The 15,556-nt window shown below is 41.1% G+C and overlaps 1 protein-coding gene across 2 annotated transcripts in view; it reads right to left on the bottom strand.

Moving 5' to 3' along the window:
* Window positions 1–15,556, bottom strand: part of DCLK1 (doublecortin like kinase 1) — a 352,622-nt gene that overhangs the window by 321,847 nt on the left and 15,219 nt on the right. For both annotated transcript variants that reach the window (XM_070380418.1, XM_070380419.1), the window contains exon 3: window positions 4,648–4,994. In XM_070380418.1, the coding sequence (XP_070236519.1) occupies window positions 4,648–4,994 (347 nt within the window). The remainder of the gene's footprint in view (window positions 1–4,647; window positions 4,995–15,556) is intronic.

Raw genomic sequence — 15,556 nt, 5'->3', positions numbered from 1 at the left:
AATCTTGCAGCCTGCACAGCCTCCCCTGAATATGGAGCAAAGGGATGTGATTTTAACCTTCAACTAGAAAATGCTCTCCGTCCTTCTTTAGGAGCCCTTAATCATTGCCCAGGTAAATAAGGCATGGCTGAAAGTAAGATGCAACACGATCTCTGACCTCCCCAGCTATGGCAGCAAAAGTGCCTGATCATCTGGTTAGCAGAGACCCCCTAAAAGCTGTGTGGAGGGGATGGCGAGGTTGTGGGAACCTTTAATCGAAGCTTCTACGCCGCTGGATAAAGAATGGAGTTGAAATAATTAGAAAAGGTTCACTCACAAACAGGCTGCTTGTGAACCACAACAGCCATCCAGGAAACTGCAGCTTTCTGCAGAATGCCTTCTACGTGGGACAGCATTTCCAATATGCTGATTTCCTGATCTCAGCCGAAAAACCTCAAATAAGCACTGCACAGTGAACTCATGAAAAATGAAAGTGTAAGTCGCTCAGCTGTGTCCGACTCTTTGAAACCCACAGACTGTAGCCCCCCAGGCTCCTCCGTCCATGGAATTCTCCAGGCAAGAATACTGGTATGGGTAGCCATTCCCTTCTCCAGGGATCTTTCGAACCCAGGTCTCCCACATTGGAGGCAGATTCTTTACAGTCTGAGCCAAGGAACTCATAGGCTGGGGCTTAAAACAAAGCCAAGAGGCTGATGTGCAAGGAGACCAAGTGAGAGGGCCATGTGGTCCACGCTTCTCAGTGCCCATCCCTGGGTACCAGCGGGCACGGGCTCACCCTGTTCCACAGTCAGAAATCCCCGAGTCCCCAGTTTCCTTCCCACAGATTCACTTGTAGGCTGCCTGACGGCAATCTGAAAAGCCATTCCTGCTTGTATATCTTCCCCTCTACCCGTTATCCAAAGCACTCAAAGTATTAATTATTTAAACAATTCTATTTCCTTGCTACAAAAAAAAACCAAAACAAAAACCTTTAAAAGCTTTACTGGGCATTGGGTTTTGATACAAGGGCTCAGATATACTATTAAAAAAAAAAGGCAGACAAGCGATCTTAAGGGTGATGTCCCATGGACAGCATGTGGTCCCCGATGCCACGGTGGGCAGGCTGAGACCCTGGTAGCACAGGGTGCCACCCTACTGTGTCAGAGCATCACGTCACAGGAAGTCTTGGAGGGAAGTGCTTTTTTCCTCAGAGGCTTATCAAGCCATGGTCACAGCCTTGGCTGTTAAAGAATCCCTCCCACAAAGGGAGGGGGGAGATCTGCTAGCGGGGGCAGATTCTCTTTTGAACAAAAAAGATTCTAAAGACTCCTAGGGTCCATGAGGAAGGAAGCTTTGTTCCTAACGGGAACCCAAGCATAAAGTCTTTATACTCTTCCACTCTTTCACTCTTTCCACTTTATCATCCGATTCCTTTGCAGCTTTTCACCGCTCCTGCTTTGAAGAGAACATGCCCCAACAGAGGCAAGGCCACAATGGTGACCGGGATCAGCCCCGTGAGAAAAGAGCTAGATACGAGAGTCAGCAGGATGACTGAAGCGGGGACAATTCATAGCAGAAAACTCTCAGATGATATTCCTTGTACAGATTACTCACTTGGAAATTCGTTTTCGGTACACTTGCATCTCTGGTTTTACTATCATCTGCTGTGCTACAGTGGCCATGAGGGCAAGCTCTGGAGAGAAACTAGTTCAGATCCCAGCTCTACCATTTATACCTGTCTGGCCTTGGACCTGTTTTTTATTAACAAGTTTTGTGCCTTAATGGCCTTATCTGTTAAATGGGGATAATAACTGAGCTGTTAGCAGTAAACATGCCAAACGCATGCAAAGCATTTAGAACAATGTTCAATAAAACTATGGTTGCTATTATGATGGGCTTCCCAGGTGGCCCAGTGGTAAAGAATCCACCTGCAATGCAGGAGATGTGGGTTTGATTCCTGGGTCAGGAAGATTCCCCTGGAGAAGGAAATGGCAACTCACTCCACTATTCTCTCCTGGAAAATCCCATGGACAGGAGCCTGGAGGGCTACAGTCCACAGGGTTGCAAAGAGTTGGACATGACCGAGCATGCATGCATGTTATTACTATAGTTCAAAACAGCTTTCACTTATTTATCAGAGTTGATCCCACCAGCACTCTGTGAAACAGAGGTGATCATTTTATCCATGTTTTATTGATGAATATAATGAGGCTAAGTTAAGTGATTTGGGAAAAAAAAAAAATTTGTGGCAGAACCAGGATTTGAATCCTGGTCTTTTAACATTAAACTTTGGATTCTTTCCCATTATTTACATGTAAACTACAGCAAAAACTGAAACCCAGCAGGACCCTGCAGGGCCTTCCAGGAAGAGACCCCCATGTCCCCTGCCTCTTGCTTTTAGAAAAGCTTTAGCCTCTTAGGTCTTCCCCAAGTTTCCAAACAGAATTTAATCAGAAAAGTGAGAAAATGCAGAAACAAAGGAAAGCAGTCATGCAGGGCAAAAGAATAATAATTTAGCCATAAAACAATGTCATAAACCTTCAATCCCTCTTCAAAGACTATAGATAATATCCTAAACCATATTCCTGAGTTGGTTTGTAGACATTAAAGCCCCCACCTAGTTGAAGAAGTTACCTGCAAACTTACCACCAGCACATAGACCCCAGACCAGTTGCAACCAGAAAGTTGACAACATTAACTTCCAAAATACCAACTTGTTACCTCACCACCAACCAATTAGAGGGGTGTACAGGAGCTGATCACACACCCTGAGATCCTCTCCCTTACTTTGCCTTTAAAAATGCTTCCCTAAATGCCATGGGGGCATTGGGGTCTTTTGAGCACAAGCTGCCTATTCTCCTCGCTTTGCCCTGAAATAAACGCTACACTTCCCTTCACCACAAGCCGGTGTCAGTAGATCGTCTTTGCCTCACATCAGGAGATCAGACCTACATCTGGTGCATTAACAAAACAGCTATTACAAAATACAGACACCAGATAAAAATCCTAAAAAGATGAAGACTATTGAGAACATCATGATATCTCTTCTAGGAATTCATTCTTGGAATAAACGCTCAGTTCATGGCAGAATTTAGCATAAATAATTAAAGCTGTTTTTTTGATTCAGTGTGTAACAAATTGGAACCCCAAAGTTCTGAAGCAGGGGGAGGGGAGAAAGATTTATCAATTATGTATTCTTTGTTTAAATTTTATTTTTATGAAAACAGGTAAACTCCCATGTTGAGAAAAATCACCAAAATGCAGATCTTCAAGACAGTTGAGTAATTCATTACAAAGGGAAGGGATTAAGTGTTTAAATGTGAACCTTGCCATCTTACTGCTGCTATAATTTACAAGGCAGCCACGGACTTTTTGATCCCTGATACATGGTGACATTCAGGCTACACCTTCCTAGATCTAGACGACTGGAGATTTTCTCACTAAGATTCCTTATCCACATGACACTTAGGGTAGGTTTTATGAGACAAGCAGAAGACTGGTGAATATAAATGAACAATTGGCAGATCTTCCTTTTTTCTCCTAATGAATTTATAATTTAGAGCATCTGAATGGATCCCTAGGGGAGTAATTTTTTCATGACTAACACTCTCTAGTATTTGCATCTATTTCTAATTCATAAAGTTTGAATGTGTTAGCCTTCAAGAACTTGGAAGAGTCTTCTATTTAATAAGATCAATCTTTTAATTTATGAATCTAGTTTTGACTTTTACTATGTACTCTTTATCCAAATCATTTTAATTATATCTCAAAATAATTTATAAAACGCATGTGGACAGATCCATGATAAAAACTAAGTTTCAATTAAAGATAGTGTCCTGAAAATCATAATCTGAAACAAAAAGACACTGGTAAACTTTGAACGATCAACAAATTTCTCTGTACGTATGTCATATATCAGTGTTCTTTATTTAGCTCACCATCACGGTTCTGTCAAATCCTTGCAAAAGTCCACACAAGACTTCCTTTAAGTTCATCCGAGCAATGCACATTAACATGTCCACTCACCCAAATCGATCGATGTACATTCCACAGCTAAAGAAACCCCTCTTTTCATTTGATTCCAGAAAGTATGTTTTCAATAAAAGATGTATAATATTCTAGAAATATGCCTCTTAAGAGCCATCCAGATGGAAATATTTCATTCCTTAGATATGTACTCAGAAATACATAAACTGTAAATAAATCTTGCTTATGAACATTACTGAGATATAAAACTATGAAATATCATTGAGGTCAAAGAAAGGACTTGGGTTTTTCTCTACTGGTCAGAGTTCACTTCTACACTTCAGTGCTACTCACAGTGATGATAAAGACATAACTACACAACCAAACTGAACACAGATGGCTGAAAAAGCACCACTATGTTAAGCAATTAATAATAGGAAAAGTAGAAATCTCTGAGTAATCATTTACGCTTCAGAGGTCTATATTTGTACTTGATTACTAAGGTAATCCTGTGTTAACTCTATCCTTGAACTGGTTGGAGGACAACAGCTATGTTATCTGCTGTCTAGATGACTCAAGCCCATCAATATCAGTAGAATGTACATCTCGCGTCCCCATTCAATGCCACACAAACCCCCCAACTCCCTGGTTCTTGCCCATAAAGTCAAGGCCATACCACTGTCACCCCCCACCACCACGTACCTGCTTCCCATCCAGGGTGTAGAGACGTTTCACGACTCCCGAGTCCAGCTTGATGGCGTCAGTGATGTCGGTAAGAACCTGCTCAAAGGAGTGAGCAGTCTTCTTGTTGAGGAGAATCCGGACGGCTTTCCGTGGCTTCACCCCACTTCTGATGATGGTGACCAGCTTGGGCCGAATGAAATCCTTATTCTCCCGCACCTCTGAAGGGCTCCCTTTGGCAGTGGCCAGAGAGGACACCGCCCGCGAAGCCGAGGTGGTCTTGACATTCACCGACCAGTTGGGGTTCACATTCTTGGTGTATTCCAGCTTCTTGAAGGGTTCGATTGAGCCACACACATAACTCTCTCCTAAGGAGGAGAGGGACATATTGAAATTTACACTCAGCTAAACTCATTCCCTCTGTCCCACTCTCTGAATTTTCCTGTTCTCTTGATACTCGGAAGCGAGCATGACTTGTGACTTTTTAAACAATGGGACCATGATTAATAATTAATGAAAAAGGATTTCTGACTTCTAATCTAGCTCTGTCAGCAACAGATTGGTATTCAAGAGGGGAGAAATAATCTTTTCTCCCTTTCTTCATCTTCAGTTTGGTGACAGAAATATCGATGTTGAACAGCCCTTGGAGACACATGAAATTGAATTCAAGATAGAAAGTATTTGGGGGGATTTAGGTATATTTATATTAGGAGAAAACTTCAAAATCAGAGGCACTGACATTCGCCACCTGAGAAAATTTAAAAACAGAAAATGGATCAGAAAACAGCTTCTTAGAATAGCTGTGTAATTTATAAGTTTGATGGGAGTGTTTGCTTAACATTTTGTAAAGTTAAGAAAAATTTCAATAACAAGCAGAATACTTCCATTCCTTTTCTTCCATATTCACAGAACCATGCACAGTGATCCACACACACATCATACTTGTTTACAGATAAAACATTTTGAGGGTGGTCAACGTATAAACTTTATAAACTGATTTTAAAATAATTACATAAGATGAAAAAGATCTGAGGATCTAATGTACAGCATGATGACTACACTTTATAACACTGCGAACCCATGGACTAAAGTCCATGGAATTCTCCAGGCCAGAATACTGGAGTGGGTAGCCGTTCCCTTCTCCAGGGGATTTTCCCAGCCCGGGGATCAAACCCAGGTCTCCTGCATTGCAGGCGGATTCTTTAGCAGCCAAGGCACCAGGAAAGCTCAAGAACACTGAAGTGGGTAGCTGATCCTTTCTCCAGCGGATCTTCCTGACCCAGGAATCGAATCGGGGTCTCCTGCTTTGTGGGTGGATTCTTTACCAGGTGAGCTACCAGGGAAGCCCCAACACCATGTAGTATAATCAAAATTCAATAAGAGAATAGAACTTCAAAGTTCACACTAAGAAAAATATTTGAGGTGATGAATGCGTCAATTAGATAGGAGGAATCCTTCATATACACACACACACACACACACACATAGATATACACATACGTGTGTGTGTGTATATATACACACACATTTTACATATGTGTAAAACTGTCATAAGATACACTGTATATATCTTACAATTTTGTCAATCATAACCCAACAAAGCTGAAAAAATAAATGTATAAAGTTAAATTTTTATTAAAAATGATTCCTTAACAGAAACTCATTTAATGAAGATACTCAAAGTTTTTCTTTTTTTTGGCAGGGTCTTCTGCTGCCTTGTCCACTGATACATGCCCAGCACACAGGACAGACCAGCGCCTGGCACCTTGGGGTACCTGATGTTTGTTTAATGAATAAAAGAACTATGCACACTCAGACTATTAAATAGATACGGATCACATAAAAAGGTAACACACATACCAAGCAATGACAAATTATAAAATGACTAATTCTACTTATATTTTCATAAACTTAGGTCAGAGCATTTTGAAATTAAAGATTTCATAATGGCCTTTTTTTCTGGGTAAGTCTTTGTAACTGGGAATATGTAAAAATGCTAAAAAGCCTTCCTAATTGCAGGTAAAGTAAGCTAGGGCTAATCCTACACAGCCCATTTACTTTTATCTAAATCCTTGTCCTATTTTTAAATTAACAGTGCAAGCATCCAAGGCCATGGAATAGGTATTCACATAAAAATAACTGAACCAGTGTTTCAAAAATAGAAAAGCACAATTACGCATGTTATCAAACATTTACTTTGCCAATGTTTTTAAAACATACTCCAATGTGTGTTTATGCATTATGTCTCTCTAGTAGTGGTACAAATAGTACAAATTTAGTAAACCACGTTTCTAGTCACTGAGCACTGGAGAAGGAAATAGCAACCCACTCCAGTGCTCTTGCCTGGAGAATCCCAGGGCCAGGGGAGGCTGGTGGGCTGCCGTCTATGGGGTCACACAGAGTCGGACATGACTGAAGCGACTTAGCAGCAGCAGCAGCGGTCACTGAGCTGACTGTTACTGGCTCCAACTATGCTTTTCTCAAAAATCTATGTGGGTATCATGGAGAAGGAGATGGCAAACCAGTCCAGTATTCTTACCTGGGAAATCTCATAGAGGAACCTGGCTGACTACAGGTAGACAAAGCATTGGAGCTTCAGCATCAGTCCTTCCAATAAATATTCAGGACTGATTTCCTTTAGGATTGACTGATTTGATTTCCTTGCAGTCCAAGTGACTCTCAAGAGTCTTTTTCACCACCACAGTTCAAAAGCTTCAATTCTTTAGCCCTCAGTTTTCTTTACAGTCCAACTCTCACATTCCTACATGACTACTGGAAAAACCATAGCTTTGACTAGACAGACCTTTGTTGGCAAAGTAACGTCTCTGCTTATTAACATGCTGTCTAAGTTAGTCATAGCTTTTCTTCCAAGGGGCAAGTGTCTTAATTTCATGGTGCAGTCACCATCTGCAGTGATATTGGAGCCCCCCAAAATAAAGTCTCTCACTGTTTCCATTTTCCTCATCTATTTGTCATGAAGAGATGGGATCAGATTCCATGATCTTTGTTTTTTGAATGTTGAGTTTTAAGCCAGCTTTTTCACTCTCCTCTTTCATTCCATCAACAGGCTTTTTAGTTACTCTTTGCTTTCTGCCATAAGGGTGGTACCATCTGCATATCTGAGGTTATTGATATTTCTCCCGGAAATCTTGATTCCAGCTTGTACTTCATCCAGCCTGGCACTTTGCATGATATAATCTGCATAGAAGCTAAATAAGCAGGGTGACAATATACAGCTTTCATGTATGTCCTTCCCAATTTGGAACCACTCTGTTGTTCTATGTCTGGTTCTAACTATTGCTTCTTGACCTGCATACAGATTTCTCAGGAGGCAGGTCAGATAGTCTGGTGTTCCCATCTCTTTCAGAATTTTGCACAGTTTGTTGTGATCCACACAGTCAAAGGCTTTGATAATAAAGTAGAAGTATATGTTTTTCTGGAATTCTCTTGCTTTTTCTGTGATGTTGGCAATTTGATCTCTGGTTCATCTGCCTTTTCCAAATCCAGCTTGAACATCTGGAAGTTCACAGTTCACGTACTACTGAAGCCGGACTTGGAGAATTTTGAGCACTACTTTGCTAGCATGTGGGATGAGTGCAACTGTGCAATAGTTTGAACATTCACTGGCATTGCCTTTTGAGCTTGGAGTGAAAACTCACATTTTTCAGTCCTGTGGGCACTGCTGAGTTTTCCAAATTTGCTGGCATACTGAGTGCAACACTTTCACAGCACCATCTTTTAGGATGTGAAATAGCTCAACTGGAATTCCATCACCTCCACTAGCTTTGTTCATAGTGATGCTTCCTAAAGCCCACTTGACTTCACATTCCAAGATGTCTGGCTCGAGGTGAACGATCATACCATCATGGTTATCTGGGTCATGAAGCTCTTTTTTGTACAGTTCTTCTGTGTATTCTTGCCACCTCTTCTTAATATCTTCTACTTCTGTTCAGATCAGATCAGTCGCTCAGTCGTGTCCGACTCTTTGCGACCCCATGAATCACAGCACGCCAGGCCTCCCTATCCATCAACAACTCCCAGAGTTCACTCAAGACTCATGTCCATCGAGTCAGTTATGCCATCCAGCCATCTCATCCTCTGTCGTCTCCTTCTCCTCCTGCCCCCAATCCCTCCCAGCATCAGAGTCTTTTCCAATGAGTCAACTCTTCACATGAGGTGGCCAAAGTACTGGAGTTTCAGCTTTAGCATCATTCCTTCCAAAGAAATCTCAGGGCTGATCTCCTTCAGAATGGACTGGTTGGATCTCCTTGCAGTCCAAGGGACTCTCAAGGGTCTTCTCCAACACCACAGTTCAAAAGCATCAATTCTTCGGTGCTCAGCCTTCTTCACAGTCCAACTTTCACATCCATACATGACCACAGGAAAAACCATAGCCTTGACTAGACGAACCTTTGTTGGCAAAGTAATGTCTCTGCTTTTCAATATGCTATCTAGGTTGGTCATAACTTTTCTTCCAAGGAGTAAGCGTCTTTTAATTTCATGGCTGCAGTCACCATCTGCAGTGATTTTGGAACCCAGAAAAATAAAGTCTGACACTGTTTCCACTGTTTCCCCATCTATTTCCCATGAAGTGGTGGGACCAGATGCCATGAATGTTGAGTTTTAAGCCAACTTTTTCACTCTCCACTTTCACTTTCATCAAGAGTCTTTTGAGTTCCTCTTCACTTTCTGCCATAAGGGTGGTGTCATCTGCGTATCTGAGGTTATTGATATTTCTCCCTGCAATCTTGATTCCAGCTTGTGTTTCTTCCAGTCCAGTGTTTCTCATGATGTACTCTGCATATAAGTTAAATACACAGGGTGACAATATACAGCCTTGACGAACTCCTTTTCCTATTTGGAACCAGTCTGTTGTTCCATGTCCAGTTCTAACTGTTGCTTCCTGACCTGCATACAAATTTCTCAAGAGGCAGATCAGGTGGTCTGGTATTGCCATCTCTTGCAGAATTTTCCACAGTTTATTGTGATCCACACAGTCAAAGGCTTTGGCATAGTCAATAAAGCAGAAATAGACGTTTTTCTGGAACTCTCTTGCTTTTTCTATGATCCAGCGGATGTTGGTAATTTGATCTCTGGTCCCTCTGCCTTTTCTAAAACCAGCTTGAACATCAGGAAGTTCACGGTTCACATATTGCTGAAGCCTGGCTTGGAGAATTTTGAGCATTACTTTACTAGCGTGTGAGATGAGTGCAACTGTGCAGTAGTTTGAGCATTCTTTGGCATTGCCTTTGTTTGGGATTGGACTGAAAACTGACCTTTTCTGGCCTGTGGCCACTGCTGAGTTTTCCAAATTTGCTGGCAGATTGAGTGTAGCACTTTCACAGCATCATCTTTCAGGATTTGAAACAGCTCAACTGGAATTCCATCACCTCCACTAGCTTTGTTCGTAGTGATGATTTCTAAGGCCCACTTGACTTCACATTCTAGGATGTCTGGCTCTAGGTCAGTGATCACACCATCGTGATTATCTGGGTCGTGAAGATCTTTTTTGTACAGTTCTTCTGTGTATTCTTGCCATCTCTTCTTAATATCTTCTGCTTCTGTTAGGTCCATATAATTTCTGTCCTTTATTGAGCCCATCTTTGCATGAAATGTTCCCTTGGTATCTCTAATTTTCTTGAAGAGATCTCTAGTCTTTACCATTCTATTGTTTTCCTCTATTTCTTTGCACTGATCACTGAGGAAGGCTTTCTTATCACTCCTTACTATTCTTTGGAACTCTGCATTCAGATGGATGTATCTTTCCTTTTCTCCTTTGCCTTTCGCTTCTCTTCTTTTCTCAGCTATTTGTGAGGCCTCCTCAGACAACCATTTGGCCTTTTGCATTTCTTTTTCTTGGGGATGGTCTTTGATCACCATCCGCCTCCTGTACAATGCCATGAACCTCTGTCCATAGTTCTTCAGGCACTCTGTCTATCAGATCTAATCCCTTGAATCTATTTGTCACTCTCACTGTATAATCGTAAGGGATTTGATTCAGGTCATACCTGAATGGTCTAGTGGTTTTCCCTACTTTCTTCAATTTAAGTATGAATTGGGCAACAAGGAGTTCATGATCTGAGCCACAGTCAGCTCCCAGTCTTGTTTTTGCTGACTATATAGAGCTTCTCCATCTTTGGCTGCAAAGTATATAATCAATCTGATTTTGGTATTGACCATCTGGTGATGTTCATGTGTAGAATCTTCTCTTGTGTTGTTGGAAGAGGGTGTTGCTATGACCAGTGTGTTCTCTTGGAAAAACTCTATTAGCCTTTGCCTTTCTTCATTCTGTACTCCAAGATCAAACTTGCCTGTTACTCCAGGTGTTTCTTGACTTCCTACTTTTGCATTCCAGTCCCCATGATGAAAAGGATACCTTTTTTTGGTGTTACTCTAGAAGGTCTTGTAAGTCATCATAGAACCAATCAAAGTCAGCTTCTTCGGCATTACTGGTTGGGGCACAGACTTGGATTATTGTGATACTGAATGGTTTGCCTTGGAAATGAACAGAGACCATTCTGTCATTTTTGAGACTGCATTTTGGACTCTTTTGTTGACTATGAGGGCCACTCCATTTCTTCTAAGAGACTCTTGCCCACAGTAGTAGATGTAAGAGCAGTGACCCCACAAGAGACTGACCCAGACTTGCCTGTGAGTATACAGGAGTCTCCGGTGGAGGCATGGGTTGGCAGTGGCCTGCTACGGGGTCGGGGGTGCTGAGTGTACCAGTGCCCTCATGGGACCTTTTGAAGGAGGTCGCCATTGTCTTCATCACCTCCACCATAGTTGGGTCTGAGGTCAAACAACAGGGAGGGAACACAGTCCCGCCCATCACCAGAAAATTGGATTAAAGATTTACTGAGCATGGCCCCGCCCATCAGACCCAGTGTCCCCCTCAGTCAGCCTCTCCCATCAGGAAGCTTCCATAAGCCTCTTATCCTTATCCATCAGAGAATGGACAGAAAGAAAACCACAATCACAGAAAACTTATCAAACTTATTAGATGGACCACAGCCTTGTCTAACTCAATGAAACTATGAGCCACATCTTGTAGGGCCAACCCAAGACAGATGGGTCATGGTGGAGAGTTTTGACAAAATGTGGTCCACTGGAGAAGGGAATGGCAAGCCACTTCAGTAGTCTTGCCTTGAGAAGTCCATGAACAGTATGAAAGGGCAAAAAGATAGGACATTGAAAGATGAACTTCCCAAGTTGGTAGGTGCCCAATACGCTACTGGAGAAGAGTGGAGAAATAACTCCGGAAAGAATGAAGAGACAGAGCCAAAGCAAAAACAACACCCAGGTGTGGATATCACTGGTGATGGAAGTTAAGTCCGAGGCTATAAAGAGCATTATCGCATAGGAACCTGGAATGTTAGGTCCATGAATCAAGGTAAATTAGAAGTGGTCCAACAGGAGGCAGCAAGAGTGAACATCAACATACACACATTACTATATATAAAACGGACAACCAACAAGGACCTACTGTGTAGCACAGAGAACTCTACTCAGTGTTTGGTGATAAATATAAGGGAACTGCAGAAGCAGCATCCATCTGAACAGCTCTCATATTTTTAAAGGCCCAAAAAACAAATATTTTCTGTTAAGCAAAGAAAGAAAACAACAGTTAAACAAAAAAAAAAAGTAAGGAAATGAAGCATTAAATTATGTTTGGATCTGACCAATATCTCCTAAAATATCAGAACACAGTAACTTTTCCCTGAAAGTCGTATACATTTTGGGACTTTGGAAAACAGAATAATTTCTGTCTAAGCATATTAGATTATCGTAAAGGTACCAAAGAGTCCTTGTTTGTTTTCAAAAAACAAAAAAAGAATCACACATGAGTTTTAAAATTATTATATTTTGCAATTCTTTAAAGTATGGAAATAAATTTTCTCTAACAAAATTTATTAGTAAAAAATCTGCAAAGTTAATGCTACTTGGCCACTGGCTCCCATTATAAGATTAAAGAATTTGCACATAAGAGAAATTCTCAAAGTCACAATGGACAACTTACAGTAATATGGGTAACTGAAGTCATCTAGGAAGGTCTTTCTCCATAAGAGTCCATATTAGGAGATACTAGATGTTTGCCCTGTTTTTCCTTATTGGTAGAGGTTTTTCACTGGCTCAGGGTTGAGACTTGTAAATTCCATCTATGACATCACTTGACCTCAGTCTGAAAATGACCTAATCTCCATTTTTCACATTATTTAAGCTGCTTGCCATCTCCTTTAGGATTCCTTTAAGCTCTAATGTGGTATGTTCAAAAGTATACTAAGTGAGGGCTTTGTGTAATGCATGCCATTTTTCCAGAGTAAAAACTTCCTTATTGAAAACTCTGGAAATGAAAATTCACTATTGTGAATTACAGTAAAATCTGGGACAGATTCAACTGTATATTGAAATCTCTGAAGTTGAACTGAGTTAAATTACATGAAGTACATAATTTATGAAATATAATATCATAAAGTGCCTTCTGGATATTATATTTTATAAACCTATCTCAGATGTACACAAAAACATCTCATAATCTACCTGGAAGGTGCTGGCTTAAGAAGATGATTTTGACAGTGCTATCAAAGGCAAGAAAAAAGATTCCCAAAGGCACTGACAGATCATTCTTCCATGGGAGTCTTTCATAATATGATAGTACATAAAAATAAGCTTACTGAAAATGAAATGTGAATGTATATATCAGGTCTATGGAAAATGTCAACTTCTCAAATATAAAGCAGCAAAAAAAAAAAAAAATAACATAAAGGAAAAATTGAGGGACACATTTTTTTTAATTTAAAACTGATATACCTGAAAACTAGAGAAGCTAAAATAAAAAGGGGAAAACAAACTGATGACCTATAATACAACAGTGGGTTAATATGCTATGCACAGCCTTTTATAATTTATAAAAATGCAAGGTACTAAAATATATGACAAAGAATAAAAACAAAATATAGAAAATGCCACTAGGGACACTATAAATTGATATCAACCCTTTTGGAAAGCAACATGGCAAACTATATTTGGAACCATGAAAATATTCTCATCGCTAAAAATTTTTCCTAAGTAAATAACAGAGCAACAAATAACCACACTGCAACAGATACAAGCAGCATTAGCCATGACATCAAAAAATTTTAAGCAGCCTCCTAAATTCTCAATGATGGGCATAATACCTGAAAAGAATTTTAAGTTATAACCTTATCTTCAAAGAGCTTTGCGAGCAAGATGTTCATATGAAAATTTTCCACCACAAGACAATAAGTGATAATTGGTAGAGAAGTGGTCCAGGCAACCCTAATCCAGAAGAGAAAGAAATCATTTCCCACTTCCCACTGTGTGATCAATAAAGAAAAAATGGAATTCCTGCTGGCCCTGGAAGTGAGGGTGAGATTCTCATTAGCAGAAAAGAAGACAGCACTTCAGATAAAAATAAAATAATAATATGCTCTACTGAACAGTACAGTAAAGGGGATCGTCTGTTGGATATTAACCTGTCTTTCTCAAAAACTAATATAAAACTCATTCCAGGGACAAACAAGTTAAGCTAAGACTACAGTAGGCTATAGCACCAAAGTTTTTATGCATGATCAGAATTGAGGTTTTATTTTATTTTAAAGTCTTTACTGAATTTGTTACGATACTGGTTCTGTTGTTTATGTTCTTTCAGGGATAGAACCTGCACCCCTGGACTGGAAGGCCCAGTCCTAACCACTGGACTTCCAGGGAAGTCCCCCAGACCCAGGTTTTTAGAAAGACCACACTGGCTGTAGTGTGGAGGCAGAGCTGCAGGTAGGACATGGGAAGATAGGAGTCAAGATGCCTTTCAGAAAACTATTCTACTAGCCCAAGCGAGAAGCTGGAGAGCTAAACTTTACACATCCCCATTAGGAACAGAGAGGAACAACTGCCATGAGGAGTACTTAGCAGACAGAATCAACTGATTGGATTGAAGAACTGGCAATTGACTGGATGCTAGCCTCATTGATGCCATTGAAACTTCTATTTTGGCCAACTCCCCATATATTACAATAGATCAAATGAGAAGGGAAACACGTCTGGGTTAGATGGTAAGGAATAAAATGAATTTGGTTGTGCACAAATCAAACGTGAAGTTCCTAGGAGCCAACTGGTTGGAGATTTTCCAGCAAGAAATTAGAAATATAGATCCAGGGTATGAGAAAGGGATGCATGGGGTAGTTGCAGCTATGGGAACTAAAGAAAATGTTCAGAGACCCCACCCAGCTGGCCAGGGTGAAGTCCAGGGCAACGCCAGCACTGAGAGAGCGATCAGAGACGGAGGGGCCGTTGAAGGGAGCTTAGAAATCAGGTGCCTGGAGCCATGGCAACCAAGGGGGTGGTGAGGATGTGGCTGGGAGAGACCCAGACATCAGCATCTGACGCTCCAGCAACAGCAGAGAAAATGAGGTTTCCTAACAGACCACCAGCCGGGCCACGAGGAAGCCACATGTGGCCTCATAATGGCCATTTCAGTCGGGCAGTGATGCCAGGTTGCTCTCATTCATTTATTTACCCACTGGGCCTCTCTTTCCTCTTTCTTTCAGTGATATTTATTGCGTTCTTGCCACCACCATGCTAACACTGAGGACTCCAACAAGCTCCCTGATGTCCAGAAACACTGATACAAAACAAATAGGTGTAATGATGCTAACTAAGGAGCTGAGGTATGACTGGAAGTTGAGGAAGTAGAGATAGCAAAAGCAGATATTTCTCATGGAGGAAGAGCTTGTGGTTGAGAGGTAAGCAGGACGAAGCCAAGGATTGTTCAGACTGAGAGATCTGCGTGTCTGTTGGCTGAGGGGTCAAGTGGGGAGAGGCTAATAGAACAGGTTAAGTGTTTGCCATCAGCAGATCCTGTTGAAGCCCATGCGATGCAACCTGCAATCCTCACCATGACTCGATGAGC

This window comes from Bos mutus, chromosome 12, assembly GCF_027580195.1.
Source record: "Bos mutus isolate GX-2022 chromosome 12, NWIPB_WYAK_1.1, whole genome shotgun sequence".
Taxonomy (NCBI): domain Eukaryota; kingdom Metazoa; phylum Chordata; class Mammalia; order Artiodactyla; family Bovidae; genus Bos; species Bos mutus.
Note: the sequence above shows the minus strand (reverse complement) of the source record. Positions and strands in the feature narration are given on the sequence as shown.